General features: G+C 38.8%; 1 protein-coding gene across 1 annotated transcript; it reads left to right on the plus strand.

Moving 5' to 3' along the window:
- The first annotated feature begins 70 nt into the window (after window positions 1-70).
- fkbp7 (FKBP prolyl isomerase 7) lies at window positions 71-16,509 on the plus strand. The gene is made up of 4 exons (XM_072579123.1): window positions 71-370; window positions 10,937-11,088; window positions 14,334-14,461; window positions 16,118-16,509. The coding sequence occupies exons 1-4, from the start codon at window positions 171-173 to the stop codon at window positions 16,277-16,279; spliced, it is 642 nt and encodes a 213-aa protein (XP_072435224.1). The 5' UTR covers window positions 71-170; the 3' UTR covers window positions 16,280-16,509.
- Window positions 16,510-18,180: the final 1,671 nt, after the last annotated feature.

Here is an 18,180-nt window from a genome sequence, read left to right on the forward strand (position 1 = left end):
GGAACGGGCGAAGAGGCTAATTGACAGTTGGGTTGGCCAATGATGGAGTGGTGGGCAGCCCGCAGGTGGTTGTCCCGGTTACAGGGAAGACGGAGACGTGGCAGCAGAGCTCGAGCTGTTGGTGTCGGATTGGATTGTGGCCGTTACTCCACCACTTGTGTCTGTCCGTTATGTATCGTTATGGCACTTTGCTCTTTTACACGCTGGTTTGCACTATTGTCTTCAATCATATTTCCGCGAAAGTAGCTAAAGAAGTAAAGATAGAGGTTATGTACAGGCCAGAAAATTGCCCTTTGAAGAGCAAACGTGGAGATGCTCTTAATGCTCATTATGATGGTTACTTAGAAGACGGGACGCAGATTTATTGCAGGTGAGCTGTCCACCGAAGCGTTTTTGTCAGCGCTTCTCATGTTTAACAGTGTTGTGTGCAAATGCCAACAAGTTCGTCATACATGTTTAATTTTATTTTGTAAGTTTGCTACGAATTTACCTTCTGAACTTTTTAAAGCAAACTGTTAGATTGATTCAGAGATGAGGGGAACCCCTTTAGATTTGTGCGGTTTTGATCCATACTGTTTGAAGTTTAGACGAATAAAAGGTCTAATTGAGGTAAATGAGATGTTTAAGGGGATTGACAAAGTCAGGCAGACACGATGTTTCCTCTAGTGGGCCAATCTAGAATGAGATTAAGATAAAAGGTAAAAACTGAAAGAACTGTGGATGCTGTAAATCAGAAACGAATAGATGTTGCTGCATCTTATAGAATGATAGAGATGTACAGCATGGAAACCGACCCTTCGGTCCAACTCGTCCATGCCGACCGGGTATCCTAACCTAGTCTAGTCCCATTTGACAGCACTTGGCTCATATCCCTCTAAACCCTTCCTATTCATGTAGGACCTACCATTAAGTGTATATGACCTGCTCTGATTTACTTTTACAAAATGCAGCACATCACATTTATCTAAATTAATCTTAATCTGTAATTCCTCAGATCATTACCCATCTGATCAAGATCCCATTGTACTCTGAGGTAACCTTCACTGTCCACTACACCTCCAATTTTGCTGTCATCTGCAAACTTACTAACTATAGCTCCTATGTTCACATCCAAATAATTTGTATAAATAAAGAAAAGTAGTGGATTTAGCACCAATCCTTGTGGCACACCACTGGTCACAAGCCTCCAATCTGAAAAGCAACCCTCCTCCACCACCCTCTGACTTCTACATTCGAGCCAGCTCTGTATCCAAATGGCTAGATCTCTCTGTATTCCATGAGATCTAACCTCGCCAACCACTCTCTCATGAGTATCCCTGTTGAACGCCTTACTGAAGTCCATATTAATCATGTCCACCACTCTGCCCTCATCAATCCTCTTCGTTACATCTTCAAAAAGCTCCAAGTTTGTGAGACATGATTTCTGACACACTAAGCCATGTTGACTATCCCTAATCAATCTTTGCATTTCCAAATAAATGTAAATCCTGTCCCTCAGGATTCCTTCCAACAACTTGCCCACCACCAATGTCAAGTTCACCTGTCTATAGTTCCCTGACTTTTCCTTCCCACCTTTCTTAAGTAGTGGCACCACATTAGCTGACTTCCAGTCTTCTGACACGTCACCTGCGCCTATTGATGATACAAATAGCTCAGTAAGGGTTCCAGCAATAACTTCCCTAGCTTCCCATAGAGTTCTAGGGTACACCTGATCAGGTCCTGGGGATTTATCCAATTTTATGTGCTTCAAGACATCTAGCATTTTCTCCTCTATCATATGAACATTTTTCAAGATGTCACCATCTGTTTCCCCACATTCTATACCTTCCATGTTCTCCACAGTAAACACTGATGCAAAATATTCGTTTAGTATCTTCCCCATTTTCTGTGGCTCCATACATAGGCCTCCTTGCTGATCTTTGAGGGGCCCCATTCTCTCCATGGTTGCACTGCTGTGGAGCAAAATCAGAGTCAACGTTTCAGGTTGTGTGGCTCGATCTGAAACATTAAGGAAGGGTTACTCAACCTAGGAAGGTAACTATGATTTTGCTCCACAGATGCTGCCAGACCAGTGTAACATATCCAGCAATTTCTGTTTTTGGTTAGGATAAAGTGTAACATGTTTAAAACAAAGATGAGGAGAAATTCTCTCAAAATGGTCATGAATCCCAGTGTTCAATGGCTACTGGGATGTTGAGTAAATTTAAGGAGGAGATAGATTTTTAATTATTGTGCTGAAGGGGTATGGAGAATGCATAGGAAGGTGGAGTTGAAGCTGAGGTAAGATCAGCCATGATCTTGTTAAATGGCCAAGTAGACATTAAGACCAGAGTTGCCTATGCCTGCTTCTACTTTTGTTCTTATGGTACAACTCAAACCTCAAAGAATTTTAATCAATTTGTGAGGTGTGATTTCTTGTTGACTCTGCTTGATCATACTGCATCCATGATAATAGATGACAACATTTTCCCAACAACAGATAGTAAGCTAACTGGCCTGACAGTACTTGTTTTTACATTTCTTTTCCTTTTAGAGATGTACAGCATGGAAACAGACCCTTTGGTCCAACCCGTCCATGCCGACCAGATATCCTAATCTACTCTAGTCTCTTTTGTTACATTGATAGTTTTCCAACCCCCCAGGACGATTCCAGAATATGAAGATTCTTGGAAGGTTATTAACAGTGCATCCATTAACTCTGTAGCTATGTTGTTTACTTTCCTAGGAGGCATGCCATAAGGTCTAGGAGATTTATTGTTCTTTAGCCCCTTTAGTTTCCTTAGCGCTTTTCTCCAGTAATTATTTTATCTAATTCCTCTTCTCCTTTTACCCCTAATTATTTAGTAATCTTGGAATGCTATTAGTGTCTTCTACTGTGAAGACTGATGCACGATACTTATTCAACTCTTCCAACATTTCCTGGCCCCCCTTTGTTATTTCTACAGCCTTGTTCTCTAAGGCACCTATCCGAAATTTGGTGTCTTTCATCCTTTTTTTATAATTGAACAAACTGTTGCTGTTCATTTTGATATTACTTGCATGTTTATCCTCCAAAGTTTATCTTTTCCCTTTTTTTGGGTCATAATTTGGTTTATAAAATGTTTCCAATCCTTTGTCTTATCACTAATCTTTGCCACATCATTTTGCTTTCACTTAATGCAATCCCTAACATCACTGGTTGACCATAGTTAGCTTATGATGACCAGTGGTCAGCAAGGCTCAGTGTTGGAAGCACAATTTTTCACTTTACACAATAATGAAGGAACTGAGAGGATTCCGGCTAGGTTTGCAGACGATACAAAGATAGGTACAGCGACAGGTAGCATTGAAAAGGTGGGGAGGCTGCTGAAGGATTTGGACAGGTTAGGAGAGTAGAAAAAGAAGTGGCGTATGGAGTAAAACGTGGGAAAGTGTGAGGTCATGCACTTTGGTAGGGAGAATAGAGGCATGGACTATTTTCTAAATAGAACATACAGTGCAGTCGAGGCCCTTCGGCCCTCGATATTACGTCGACCTGTGAAACCAATCTGAAGCCCATCTAACCTACACTATTCTATACTTGTCCATATGCCTATCCAATGACCATTTAAATGTCCTTAAGGTTGGCGAGTCCACTACTGTTGCAGGCAGTGCGTTCCATTCCTCTACTACTCTGAGTAAAGAAACTACCTCTGACATCTGTCCTATATCTATCACCCCTCGATCTAAAGCTATAATAGTTCATGCTAGCCATCACCATCCAAGGAAAAAAGCTCTCACTGTCCAAACTATCCAACCTTCTAATTATCTTATATGTCTCAATTAAGTCAGCTCTCAACTTTCTCTCTAACGAAAAGAGCATCAAGTCCCTCTGCCTTCCCTCATAAGACCTTCCCTCCATCCCAGACAACTTCCTAGTAAATCTCCTCTGAATCCTTTCCAAAGCTTCCACATCCTTCCAATAATGCATTGACTGGAACTGAATGTAATACTCCAGGTGCAGTTGCACCAGAGTTTTGTATTGTGTATTGATGTTGCCAATCTCTCTTACTTTTCCCTATTTATAAAGTCAATGTCAAGATGACTGACGACTCATTTGTCAGCAAGGGAGAGGGGGCACTGTGTCAAAAGCCATTTCCATTCATAGATATTTGCAGAGGTAGAAAATTAAGACAGCTCTTTGAAGGTGATTTAAAATTCAGATTCTAGATCCTGTTTACAGTGAATGCCTGAGGCAATGTCAGAATCCTGGATCAGGACCTGGTGCTATGATGTTGTGGCCATAACAGAGACATGGGTTTCTCAGGGGCAGGAATGGTTGCTGGATGTTCCAGGGTTTAAAGCATTTAAAAGAATAGGGAGGGGGGGAAAAGAGGGGGTGTAGCACTACTAATCAGAGAGGGTATCACAGCTACAGAAGCTTCCTTTGTTGAGGAAGATCTGCCTACTGAGTCAGTATGGTGGAAATTAGGAACAGCAAGGGAGCAGTCACCTCTTTAGGGGTTTACTACAGGCCCCCCAATAGCAGCAGGGAGATGGAAGAAAGCATAGGTCGGCAGATTTTGGAAAAGTGTGGACGGAGTAGGGTTGTTGTAATGGGTGACTTTAACTTTCCCAATATTGATTGGAACCTCCTTCGAGCAGAAGATTTGAATGGAGCTGTTTTTGTAAGGTGTGTTCAGGAGGGTTTCCTAACTCAGTACATTGACAGGCCGACAAGGGGAGAGGCCATTCCAGAGTTGGTGCTCGGAAACGAGTCGGGGCAGGTATCAGATCTTGTACTGGGAGAGCATTTTGGTGATAGTGACCATAACTGCCTCACATTCAACATAGCTATGGAGAAGGAGAGGATTAGGCAAAATGGGAGGATATTTAATTGGGGAAGAGGAAACTATGATGCGATTAGACATGAGTTAGAAAGCATGGATTGGGAGCAATTGTTCCATGGTAAAGGCACTATAGACATGTGGAGACTGTTTAAGGAACAGTTGTTGCAAGTGATGAATAAATATGTTCTGAGACAGGCAAGAAGTGGTAAGATAAAGGAACCTTGGGTGACAAGAGCGGTGGGGCTTCTCATCAAAAGGAAAAGGGTAGCTTACATAAAGTGGAGGAAGCTAGGGTCAAGCTCAGCTCTACAGGATTACAGGCAGACAAGGAAGGAGCTTAAAAATGGTCTGAGGAGAGCCAAGAGGGGGCACGAGAAAGGCTTGGCAGAACGGATTAGGGAGAACACAAAGGTATTTTACACTTATGTGAGGAACAAGAGAATGGTCAAAGAAAGAGTAGGGCCGATCAGGGATAGCAAAGGGAATTTGTGTGTGGAGTCTGAGGAGGTAGGGGAAGCCCTAAATGAGTTTTTTGCTTCTGTCTTTACGAAAGAAACGAACTTTGTAGTGAATGAAACCTTTGAAGAGCAGGTGTGCATGCTGAAATGGATAGAGATAGAGGAAGCTGATGTGCTGAAAATTTTGTCAAACATTAAGATTGACAAGTCGCCAGGCCCGGACCAGATTTGTCCTCGGCTGCTTTGGGAAACGAGAAACAAGAAAAGTGGCTTCACCACTTGCAAAGATCTTTTCATCCTCGCTCTCCACTGGAGTTGTACCTGAGGACTGGAGAGAGGCAAATGTAATTCCTCTCTTCAAGAAAGGAAATAGGGAAAACCCCTGCAATTACAGACCAGTAAGTCTCACTTCTGTCATCTGCAAGGTGTTAGAAAGGATTCTGACGGATAAAATTTATGACCATCTGGAAGAGCATGGCTTGATTAAATGCAGTCAACACGGCTTTGTGAGGGGCAGGTCATGCCTCACAAACCTTTCCAAGTTCTTTGAGGATGTGACTAGAAAAGTTGATGAGGGTCAAGCTGTGGATGTGGTGTATATGGACTTCAGCAAGGCATCTGATCAGGTTCCCCATGGTAGGCTCATTCTGAAGGTCAGGAGGAATGGGATTCAGGGGAACATAGCTGTCTGGATACAGAATTGGCTGGCCAACAGAAGACAGCGAATGGTAGTAGAAGGAAAATATTCTGCCTGGAAGTCTGTGGTGAGTGGTGTTCCACAGGGCTCTATCCTTGGGCCTCTATTGTTTGTAATTTTTATTAATGACTTGGATGAGGGGATTGAAGGATGGGTCAGCAAGTTTGCAGATGACACAAAGGTTGGAGGTGTCGTTGACAGTATAGAGGGCTGTTGTAGGCTGCAGCGGGACATTGATAGGATGCAGAGATGGGCTGAGAGGTGGCAGATGGAGTTCAACCTGGATAAATGTGAGGTGATGCATTTTGGAAGGTCAAATTTGAAAGCTGAGTACAGGATTAAGGATAGGATTCTTGGCAGTGTGGAGGAACAGAGGGATCTTGGTGTGCAGGTACATAGATCCCTTAAAGTGGCCACCCAAGTGGACAGGGTTGTTAAGAAAGCATATGGTGTTTTGGCTTTCATTAACAGGGGTCTTGAGTTTAAGAGTTGTGAGATCTTGTTGCAGCTCTATAAAACTTTGGTTAGACCGCACTTGGAATACTGCGTCCAATTCTGGTCACCCTATTATAAGAAAGATGTGGATGCTTTGGAGAGGGTTCAGAGGAGGTTTACCAGGATGCTGCCTGGACTGGAGGGCTTATCTTATGAAGAGAGGTTAACGGAGCTCGGACTTTTTTCATTGGAGAAAAGGAGGAGAAGAGGGGACCTAATTGAGGTATACAAGATAATGAGAGGCATAGATAGAGTCGATAGCCAGAGACTATTTCCCAGGGCAGAAATGACTAACACGAAGGGTCAGAGTGTTAAGCTGGTTGGAGGAGGGGTCATAGTTTTAAGCTGGTTGGAGGAAAGTATAGAGGGGATGTCAGAGGCGGGTTCTTTACACAGAGAGTTGTGAGAGCATGGAATGCGTTGCCAGAGCAGTTATGGAGGCAGGGTCATTGGGGACATTTAAGAGACTCCTGGACATGCATATGGTCACAGAAATTTAAGGGTGCATACATGAGGATCAGTGGTCGGCACAACATCGTGGGCTGAAGGGCCTGTTCTGTGCTGTACTGTTCTATGTTCTATGTTCTATTCCAGCAATGTCAGCCTTGCCTTCCAAAGGGGAGAAAATGCAGAAGTCTGAAGTGCAAAGAGACTTGGGAGTTTTGGTCCAGGATTCTGTCAAGATAAACTTGCAAGTTTAATCAGTCATTAGGAATGCAAATGCAATGATGGCATTTATTTTGAGAGGACTTGAATGTAAAAGCAGGGATGTACTTCTGAGACTCTATAATGCTCTGATCACATTTGGAGTATAGTGCACAGTTTGGGTCCCCTTATCTCAGGAAGAATGTATTGGCTCTGGAGTGGGTTCAGAGGATGTTCACAAGAATGATCCCAGGACTAAAAGGCTCAACATATGAGGAATGTTTGAGGATGCGGGGTCTGTACTCGATGGAGTTTAGAAAGATGAGGAGGTATCTAAGTGGAACTTACAGAAAACTGAATGGTCTGAAGTTAGTAGATGTTGGGAAAATGTTTCAATTGAACCTGAGGGCACAGCTTTAGAGTGTAGGGAAGACCTTTTAGAATGGAGATAAGGAGAAAATTCTTCAGCCAGGGAGTGGTAAATCTATGGAATTCATTGCCACAGAAGGCTGGGGAGACCAGGTCATTGAGTATATTTAAGACTGAGAGAGACACCTTCTTTTGTATCAAGGGAATCAAGGGTTTGGGGGAGAAAGTGGGAGAATGGGATTGAGAAACCTATCAACCAAGTTTGAATGGTGTAGCAGGCCCGATGCGCTGAATGGCCTAATTTGTGCTCTTATCCTTTTCCTAGAAATCTTCTTTCTCTCCGGGATATATCTTTTCTTTGAGCCATGACTGTTTTCTTAAATAGATATTCCATAAATATAAAATTAGTTTTTCAAATATAAACAATTTGTTCAGTAATAATGAACTTGGTGACCTGTTTAAAAACCCAGTTACAACTCATTCAACACGACATAATAGATTGTGTTTTCCCAATGAGACCAGTAGTGTACAAGTTGAAGTTCAGGTGATTTCAAAATACCTCCATCTATAGAACGTCAGGAAAGCATTTCTTTGGCAGAGCAGGAATCACTGGTAGCAACTTTCAAATTTCTACATTTAACTTCAGATCACACAAATTGTCAGTTTTATTTGTATTGACGATGAAAGCTGACCATTTGTGCTGTCATTACTAACGTAAAACCAGGCAATATTCATGATTTAACAAGTACTTGCTTTTGTGGGTCTTCTACTACATTAACTTTATAGGTGCAGAATATGTTGGCTGCCTTCCCTCTGTGTTTCTTTTTGATTATTCTGACAAAGATTGTCACTCCTGAGTTTTGAAGAAAAGTGAATGTACCTCAAATGTTAACCATTTGTTCATGGAGTTGTAGTGCATTGCCAGCGGGTTTTTTTTTCCCTTTAATTGCCCAGATATCCTAAGGTGTGGCAACCACAGTCAGGTTGTTCATTCATTCCTGTTAGGACTGAGTAGAATTTTTTATTCACCCTGAAAGTAACTAGTGTACTCTGCATTCCAGAGTTTGCTTTTAATTACAAACTTGCATATTACATTGCATACACACTGAGCAACTGAAGCTTTCTGTGAACAGTTTAGAACTTCAGTCTGTTAAGCAACTATCACTTGCTTAGATTGGACTGAAATGTGGCCATATTGTCATCCTGTTTCCCTATCCCCGTATCAGTCAAAGCAAAATGCTCAGGGAGACAGTATGACTTTATCTCCTTTGTCTTTATTCTGGGCCGTGGAGGGAGAGAGAACGATTGCCTATGTGCACAGAGACATTAGTTCTCAATCTTCTCTCAAACAACAGTTTTAATGAATTATAGAGTCATTTTATAGGGAGGAGAATCCAGATAAGGCAACATACATATTAATTGGGCAATTGTTACAATCAGCAAGTGTCAATAGTAAAGATTAAGCCTTCTGCTGTTACACAATGAATGTTTTTAACTGGTTTCACATAATGAATGGTTTTCACCTTGTTTAACTATCTTTACATAATGAATGTTTCTTCATCTTGTTTAATGGCTTTACACAATGAATGCTTTTTCACCTTGTTAACCCATTACCCTTGCCTCCAGCACCCCATTGTTAACTGCAAGTTCTTATCTGATCTGAGTTATGTTCAGCTGAACCTCTTGTTTCACAAAACTCAACTTAACTCTTTCCCTACCTGCTCATACCCTATACACATTCTCAGCTAGTTACAAATCTAATTGTGTCCAGTAACCTTTTTAATAAGGTTTATCCTCCAAAAGAAAAACAAAATTGCTCAAAGGAAATATAAATGACTGTGTACTCTAACATGCTATTTTCTCAATTGCAAAATGGTTTGTGATGATTTGAGCAAGTCAGTAAGTGAGAACTTTAAAATGAAAGTACTAATCTACTAAATGTTTTTCAAAATTTATTAAACAAAATCAAACTGTTCAAGTATAGTAAATTTTTAAGCTCTTCTAGTTAGCTGTAGCCTAATATATAACATTATTCATCCACAAAGGAGTTAAAATTAATTTCCATTGTATTATCACCTGACAGACCATTTAACATTATGAATAGATTAGCTTGAGTTGTTCAGTTACCACTTTTCACATAAGGAGCTTTTATCATTGTTAAAAAATGGATAAACTAGATTTTCCCGTTTGGCAATAATGAAACAAATCAAAATAATATCACCTCCAAACCTCATCCCCTTCCTGCAAAATCTTCCCATACAATCGCAGAAGCTTTTTGTTTACCTCTGTTTCCTCACCGCCCAAGGCCACAAACTCTGCTTGCAGAATTCCTTGTATTAATTTTGTATACTGTATTCACTGCTTACCATGCAGTACCTATAATTGCAATAAGACACTGAACAAATTCGTTAACTTCTGTTCAGTGAGCAAGCCTGACCTTGATCTTCCTTTAACTTGCCATTTTTGTTCACCACTTGCTCTCATTCTCACATTTCTGTTCTTGACCTGCTGTAAAATTTGATTGAAGCCCCACACAGCTTGAGAACACTTCATCCCCTGATTAGGCTCTCTAAAGCTTTCTGGACTCAACTTCAAACTATGAACTCTGTCCTCCTAATTTGATTATTTTTGCCAAGTGTCGGTCTGTTCTTGCTTTCAATCAGATCTGTCCTGTTTTCCACCATAAAGCTTACTCTAGACCAATGCTGCATCCATTATTGTTCCCTTTGCCTTTTGTGTTCCTTGGTTATTTTATTCCCCTCAAATTCTAACAGCAAACAAACCTCACTATATGTCTACATCTTTGTTCAGAAGGAGTCATACTGGACTTGAAACGTTAACTTATTCTCTTTCTATAAATGCTGCCAAGCCTGCTAAGTTTTACCAGCTTTTTGTTTTTATTTGCGATATTTGCAGATCATTTCTATGTTTTGTCATGCAGTAATTTAGAATGTTTTCTGAATTTATTTCATAAAGATAAAGTTTTATTGACTTTAATAGAGCTCTCAAAATATTAACTAACAGAGCTTAGAAAACGAATGTACTTACACAATGCAATATCAATATAAATCATAAGTATCTATCTATGTTTTGCTAATAGTCCTGTTTTGTTTGAAGTGTGCTTTAGATATAGTTTTATTCATTGACAGGAAGTGGGTATCACTGGCTGGGATTGCATTTATTGACGTTGAGAAGGTGGTAGTGAGCTGCCTTCTAGAACAAATGTGCTCTTAGTAATGTAGATAGAGTCGCAGTGCTATTAAGAAAGGAGTTCCAGGACCTTGATTCAGCAACATTTTTATTCTGTGTGAGGAAATAAAGGCCTAATTTTACTTCATATTTTGTTTTGGGATTCAGCTTACCTGTTGAACAGTTTTCATAAAAATTGTAACTTTTTACTTTGGATTTATTGAAAGATTTAGAACCTGTATCTAATTGAGAAAACATTTCATTTATATCTGCAGTCGTACAAGCAATGACGGCCATCCTAAGTGGTTTGTACTTGGTGTTGGGCAAGTAATAAAAGGATTAGACATTGGTATGGATGATATGTGTGAAGGGGAAAAAAGAAAAGTAACTATACCACCTTCCCTGGCATTTGGAGCAATTGCTAGAGGTAATATCTAACTGCAATTTCACAAGTTGTCCTTTTTACTCTCTCAATTTCTGTTATTGAAACCTTCATTAATGTAATATAAATGGCATGATAATTCTTCCCATTTTGCAGTGTAGATCAACATTGAATGTTAAAAATCACACAATACCCGGTTATATTCTAACAAGTTTATGTGGAAGTATTAGCTTTCGGAGTGCTGCTTCTTCATCAAGTAGCTAACCACCTGAAAGCTTATACATCCAAATAAACCTGTTGGACTATAACCTAGTGTTGTGACTTTTAACTTTGTCCACCCCAGTCCAACACTGGCACCTCCACATCATAACATTGAATGTGTAACACATAGCAACAGCATGAACGTTATTGATATGAATTTCATTTGTGAAGCAACAATGACTTAATGAATTAACAATCTGAAATATTTTGGCCAAAATTCTTAATGTTATCTTTGAATAAATGGGAAACTAATACTGTTGAAATTTTTGCAATGTACAATAATACTTCCTACACCTTTTGGCTTCAGGCATGTTGGAATGTTTTCGGCATGGATTTGCTGCATAAGCAATTGTAATGATCGTATTTACTACCATTCACATATAGTACTTAGTTGTACTTCTATGTTGCCTTGACTAATTGGTGATGCCTCACTATTGACTGTTTAAAATTTTGTGCAGTTCCTAAGAAGATGCTTTTCCATCCATACAATCCATTGATATCTTTTGAGCAATAATGCATGCTGAAAAAGGTGAGCCTCAAGTATTGCTGGAATAGAATGCATGTATTTATTTCTACATGGTACTTTAAACATTGATAAAGAGTATACTAACTTTACTAATACTAATAAAAATAATTGACATATTTCCAAGTAATTAATAAAGATTTACGACAATGCTTGTACGGTTCAATCACATCACCATTTCAGTTATGCAAGGTTGGCAGTGAATGAAACCTTGCCAACATAGCCATCATGCTAAACACCGATAATAAAAACTACAAGATGATGGATAAAGCAGTAGAATTGGTTTTAATGTAAGCATAATAGCACATGGAATTAAAAGGTTGAATCTAGAGTAGGTACAAGCAAGTTTCCAAAAAATGAGTGGTGCACAAAGATGTGATAATAAAATAGATTATGTAAAGAGACTGATGATAAAAAGCAGGAAAAAAAAGAGTTAATCTTGTTTTATTTTCCTTTGGTGAATAAGTCACAACCTATACTTATGTAGGCATTCCTTTTTATTTAGAAATGGTAAGTCTGCCCTTTTGCGGTACATGCTGTAATCTTGAAAGATTGACATAACAAACATTCTATTAAGATAGGGTAAGTGGGAAATCTTACTGTTAGAGCATTTCCATGTGTCCTTCTACATTACTTACTCAATTAGTACCCGAAGATCAAGGTTTGTATATCCGTCTTTAAATTGAGATTCTTTTTTTCCTGTTTAACCAATTTTTCTAATCAACCTGTTAAAAATGTTAGTCTACACATCTGGAACTTGAACCTAGGCCTCCTGATCCGGGGTAGGAATACTACCAGTGCACCACAAGCAAGCCCCCTTAAATTGAATTTTTTTATTAACCTTTCTTTCTAATCAATCTGTTCCAAGGTCTTATTACATGCCTGTGGAACAGATGGGACTTCAACCCGGGACTTCAACCCAGGCCTTCTGGTCCTGGCGTAGGGAAATTACCACTAGCAGCAAGAGGGCCCAAGAACACACACTTTCTTCTGCACTGCCCACCTCAGATATAGCATGGAAAAAATTGGGATTCATAATGGTAGTCTAGAATTGGTCACAGCTGAGTATTGTCCCAAATTCATGTGCCATCCCTAAATAGTGTATTTCTTTCCCCAGTGAGTCATAAATAGTTGTTTGTTGGGTTACTGCACTTAACAGCATCTCTGCAAAGGTAATCCTTACAGTGCGTACAATCTTTACAAGGTCCTGTGGGATCTTCAGGATATTAATGTGCAGTCCTTCTGGTACAGTCCTGCTGTGATATTTAAAATTGTGCACAGTGCTGGACTATTGACCTGGCGATATTATAATGGTAAAACTAATCGAAAGGAGATTTGTTACAATACCAATCCATAGTGCTGTAGGAAAATAAACCAAAAGCAGAGAAGCCTTTTTCACATAATTGCATCATCAGTAGGTCAGTTATCCAGTCCTGTGCACATCCTTAAATATCAGAGCAGGATAGTCCTAGAAAGAATGCATATTAATATTGTTACGACACAGAGGCAAACCTTTTCTGTTAATTAAACCAAACACCCAGAGAAGCTTCCCTCACCTCATAACCTGTTAAAATATGAGTTACAGAGAATTCATAAAATCAACAATTTAAAGAAATTAACATCTTATTTTCTTAACCTACAAATGAACATTAAACAAAAAAAATTCACAAATGTAAGCCCCACCCCTTTCTCTTAGCTGCTTACACTCTGACTCCAACTCTATAACAATATGCTGTTCCAATAAGACACATATTAAATTTACATTAGTTTAATCTCAAAATCATACAGTCTTTGTTTTCTCCGTTGTCTTCAGTTTTCCTGGTGCTGATCTCCCTGGGTCATCGTCTTTTTTTACTGCAAGTATATTTCACATGAAAAAGTACTTTTGATAGAGACTGTTGCATAATTTAAACAGGTTAAATTCAAATTGTTGTCAAAACAGCAACCAAACTTTAGGTATCCATTTCACTGCCAAATATTACATATTTTCAATTACATCAGTAAATTCTGGACTGCCATCTAGTCATATGCACACATGCTTGTAATCGCTCAGTTCAGACCAGCATTCATTCTCCCTTAAAGGTACAGTACACTCCTTCAACTTCATAACAATATGTTGAAGATCCTACAGGACCTGAAAATCAAAATCTGAAATATTCTTGATTTCTATACCCTTATTTAGTTCTAACTAAACACTGGGTGTTACACTCTTTTGCTATTCCTGAGCACTATGATTTTCTCAAACAGTGTGGTTGTTTGTTGTCTGTTGGGTTCCTGTATTCAGTGACATCTGAGAATGAAAATCCAAAACATCAGGCATTTTGCACTTGTTGGTGAACTAGATCATACCATTTCACTTTGGAAAATTAAAGGCAAAAAAATGCCCTGCCTATTTTAATGAAGGAAGAATCAATAGATATCTTAATCTTTGTGGAGAAATGAAGCGTGGATGTAAATCAAGCATACCTTTGCATCAAAGAGAAATAATATTTGATTTTCTATTTAGAAAAGATACCCCCGAATTCAACCTTGATTTTCGAAATCGAACTTTATGCAGTGAGACGAGGACCACGAAGTGTGGAATCTTTTCGGGTCATTGATTTGGATGGTGATAAAAAACTTTCCCGGAATGAGGTATGCAAGAATAATTATTTTGAAGGAGTTGATTATATCAAACCCGAATTGATTTTGAAGTTTTTTCCTCAAAGGAAAATTGACTTTTTTCATTACTACCTTTGAACTAATATGCATGGGAAACTAAATTGGTGGTAATGTGTGGTCTAGCTGCAGGTAAATGCTTTATCGTGTTTCTGCACACCAAAATTTGATAATGTCCCATTTATGGTACTGATAAACATAACTCATTTCTAATTAAAATCATTCAGCCTGTTGTCTCTGTTTCAACTCTTGGGAGTTCATCTGCCTTCCCTCCTTTTCCTGTGTTTCTGTAAATATTTTCCCTTCCAAGTACTTATTCATTTTTCTTTGGAATGTTATTGTTGAATCTACTTTCACAAACATTTCAGAGTTTTTAGTTCTGTCTTTTTTTTAACAGTTTTTTTAAGTAGCGTTTTTAAAATCTTGCTGAAAGTTCAGAAAATCTCTTCAACCTCCAAAGGCTTAAACATCCTTCCTAAAGTGTGGTGCCAAGAATTGAATATGCATTCAAACTGAAGTCTAAACAGTGTAGTATAAAGGTTTAGCATAACTTGCTTTTTTTTAGTTAAATATTACACAACACCAACGTACAACCAACAGGTTTATTTGGAAGAACTAGCTTTCAGAGTGCTACTCCTTCATCAGGTAGCTAGTGAGACAGGATCATAAGACCACAGAATTTATAGCACAAGATCATAGTGTCATGCAGCTGATGTGCTATATTAAACAAACCTAGATAGTTCAGAAAAACACTCCTTTGATAAATTGATCCCATAAAATTTTTATTAATAGATTTCTCACCTTCAATGATTAGTATAAATACAATTCCAGGTCCCTGTGTTTCACTGTTCCTTCTAAAATAATACTATTAAGTGTCATTCTTCCTCCCAAAATGTTATCATTTCACTTTTCTCTGTATTAAATTTCATCTGCGGATTTTACCAGCATGGGACTTCTTGCTGGCTGTCACTAACCATCTCATTTCCAAACTTCATATCCATCAACAAAGTTTGAAATTATATCCTGTATAGTCATTAATTTATATCAAAAAGAGCAGTATTCAAAGTCGGACTCTTGGGGATGCCATTTAATATTTTCTTCTCATCTGAAAAACAATCATTCACCACTATTCGCTGTTTTTTCCAATCCTTAATCCACACTGCTGTGTGTGATTCAATTCTTTGAGTTAGAGTTGCTGTGACAATGTGCATGCATGTTGTCTGGACTATGGACTGTCTAGTTCTTGACACCTGTCATTGATGTGTGGAAAAGATTTGCAGTTTGGCACTCACCTTGTTTGGTTAGGTTTGTGAATACAGCTTCCTTAATTATCTAGTCCTAAATTGGGATTCATACACAGAACTTCTCACTCGGAAGCATGGACCATACTCATTATAAGGTCTCCTTATTCACACTAATACTGTCTTTTTAATCCCATAGGCATTTTATTTTTGCCAAACTATTGTGTGATACGTAATCTGATATGTAATCTTATACATAGCAGCTGCATCAACCCTCTTCAGTACTGCTTCATAACATTTGATCAACTTGAGTAACTTTTTTTTTAAACAATATCTCTAATTGCCTTACTTCTAATCTGATTTAAGATTTATTCTTGTTTGTTTATTTCAGCTAAAGTTATATTTGCAGGAGGAGTTTAAGAGAGATAATAGGATCAAAGATTCTGCCCACAAAGATCGTGTCCTCACTGATATTTTCCTAAAGAATGATCAAGATGGAGATGGCTACATTTCTGCCAGAGAGTATAATGTTCTTCAGCATGATGAGCTGTAGCATTTCTGCACCAAGACTTGCATGTACCTAACTAAAATGCAGTAATTCCACTGATTATTTTTTAAAACGACTTTTCTTGCTACTTCAGAACATTGTGTTTATCAGAGTCTCTTTCTTGATGTATTGAAGTTATTTTTAAGTCCGAAGTAGAGATTCTGGAATCACTCCAATTTGTATTCAGGAAATTGTGGACTGTACTATGACCATTCAAATAAATATTTTAAAATGAACATTTGCAATTTATTTTATGCCTCATGGTTTGATATTGACAATTAATTCACTGATTCTTGAAACTACTGAAGTTGTACACCAAATTAGAAGAAGCAAGGTAATGTGTAAATGATGAAAGAGCTAAGGAAACTTGGATTGGGTGAAACTTGGTAAAAATAAAATAATTCTTCTCACTGTCAGTCCTTTTTCAGGGGACACTAAATAAGGTAGCGAGAAAAAACATTTTCTCTGCCTTCATTGTAATTAGAAATACAGTTGATCAGTTAGACAGAATTGATTCTGAAATTCAATACTATAAGTACAGCCTTCAAGTTTACCTGTTTGAAGCGAACAATGTTTAAATGAAGTAGTGTATACCCTTTTTCTAAATAATAACTCCCTTGTAAGAATAATCACATCTGGAATGAGAGGTCACTTCCCAGCCAGGTGATCATAACTGGTGGTTCAAGTGAGGATAGTAAGAAGTGCTTGCACTGATGAGGAAACCACTAGAGGTCACTGACATCAGTACTACTGTATAAAGGTGGTTCATGGAGGATCAGTAAATAGGCAGGTTCAGCAAATGGTAATTCTGTTGGAATCAGAAAGGATTTGGACACAAGTTGGTCTCTCTTATTTTGACATGGCAGAGATCAACCTTTTACACTGTCAAAAAGTCAAAGAGGTCTACTGCACAGAAAAAGGTCCTTTGGCCCATCATGTCTGCACTGGTCAAAAACAATCACCTAACTATTCTAATCTCATTTTCTAGCAATCACTTGTCGCCTTGTATGTCTTGGCATTTCCTCTGCTCCAAGGGTAACAACGCCAATCTAGCCAATCTCTCATTATAACTAAAACTCTTCAGCTAAGGCAGCACCTTGGTAAATCTCTGCAACCTTTCCAGTGCATTCACATCCCTCCTATAAAGGTGGATTCCAGAACTGCACACAATACTTTAGCTGAGTTGGCTATTCACCTATTTGCGCCCCTCATAATTTTATAAACTGCTATGATGATGCTTCAGGGAAAACAGCCCCAGCCTTTTCAGCCTCTACCTTTAGTTCAAGCCCTCCAACCCTGGCCACATCCTTGTTAATCTTTTCTGCACCCTTTCAAGTGTAACAACATCTTTCCTATAGCAGGGAGACCAGAATTGAACACTCTATTCCAAAAATGTTCTGTACTGCTGCAAAACAACATCCCAACTCTTCTATTCAATGCAGTGACTAATCGAAGCAAGTGCACCAAACGCCTTGTTCACTACTCTGTGATTCCACCATCAGGAAATTATGAACTTGTACCCCCAAGGTCTGTTTGTTTGGCAACACTCCCAGGACATTATTTTTAAGTATATAAGTCCTGCTCTGATTTGCATTGCCAAAATATGACACCTCATATTTATCTAAATTAAACCCCCATCTGCTAAAGATCTGGTTGTATTTTGAAATCACCATCACTGTCCACTACAACACCAATTTTGATGTCATCTGAGAATTTACCATCCCTCCTAGATTCACATCCAAATTACTTATATAAATGACAAAAAGCAGTGGATCCAGCTCCCAGCCTCCTGGCACACTCCTGGTCACAGGCCTCCAGTCCGAAAAAAACAACCTCCACAATCGACCTCTGTCTCCTACCTTCAAGCCAATTTTGAATCCAAATGGCTAGTTCTCCCTCGATTCCAT

Source organism: Chiloscyllium punctatum, chromosome 10 (assembly GCF_047496795.1).
Source record: "Chiloscyllium punctatum isolate Juve2018m chromosome 10, sChiPun1.3, whole genome shotgun sequence".
In the NCBI taxonomy this organism is placed as follows: Eukaryota; Metazoa; Chordata; class Chondrichthyes; order Orectolobiformes; family Hemiscylliidae; genus Chiloscyllium; species Chiloscyllium punctatum.

Bases quoted from the DNA above. Each gene is read 5' to 3' on its own strand.
- fkbp7 (XM_072579123.1), top strand. From the start codon at position 171: ATGTATCGTTATGGCACTTTGCTCTTTTACACGCTGGTTTGCACTATT. The intron at 11,089-14,333 runs GTAATATCTAAC...TTTTCTATTTAG, and splicing joins ATTTGGAGCAATTGCTAGAG to AAAAGATACCCCCGAATTCA. The intron at 14,462-16,117 runs GTATGCAAGAAT...TGTTTATTTCAG, and splicing joins AAAAACTTTCCCGGAATGAG to CTAAAGTTATATTTGCAGGA.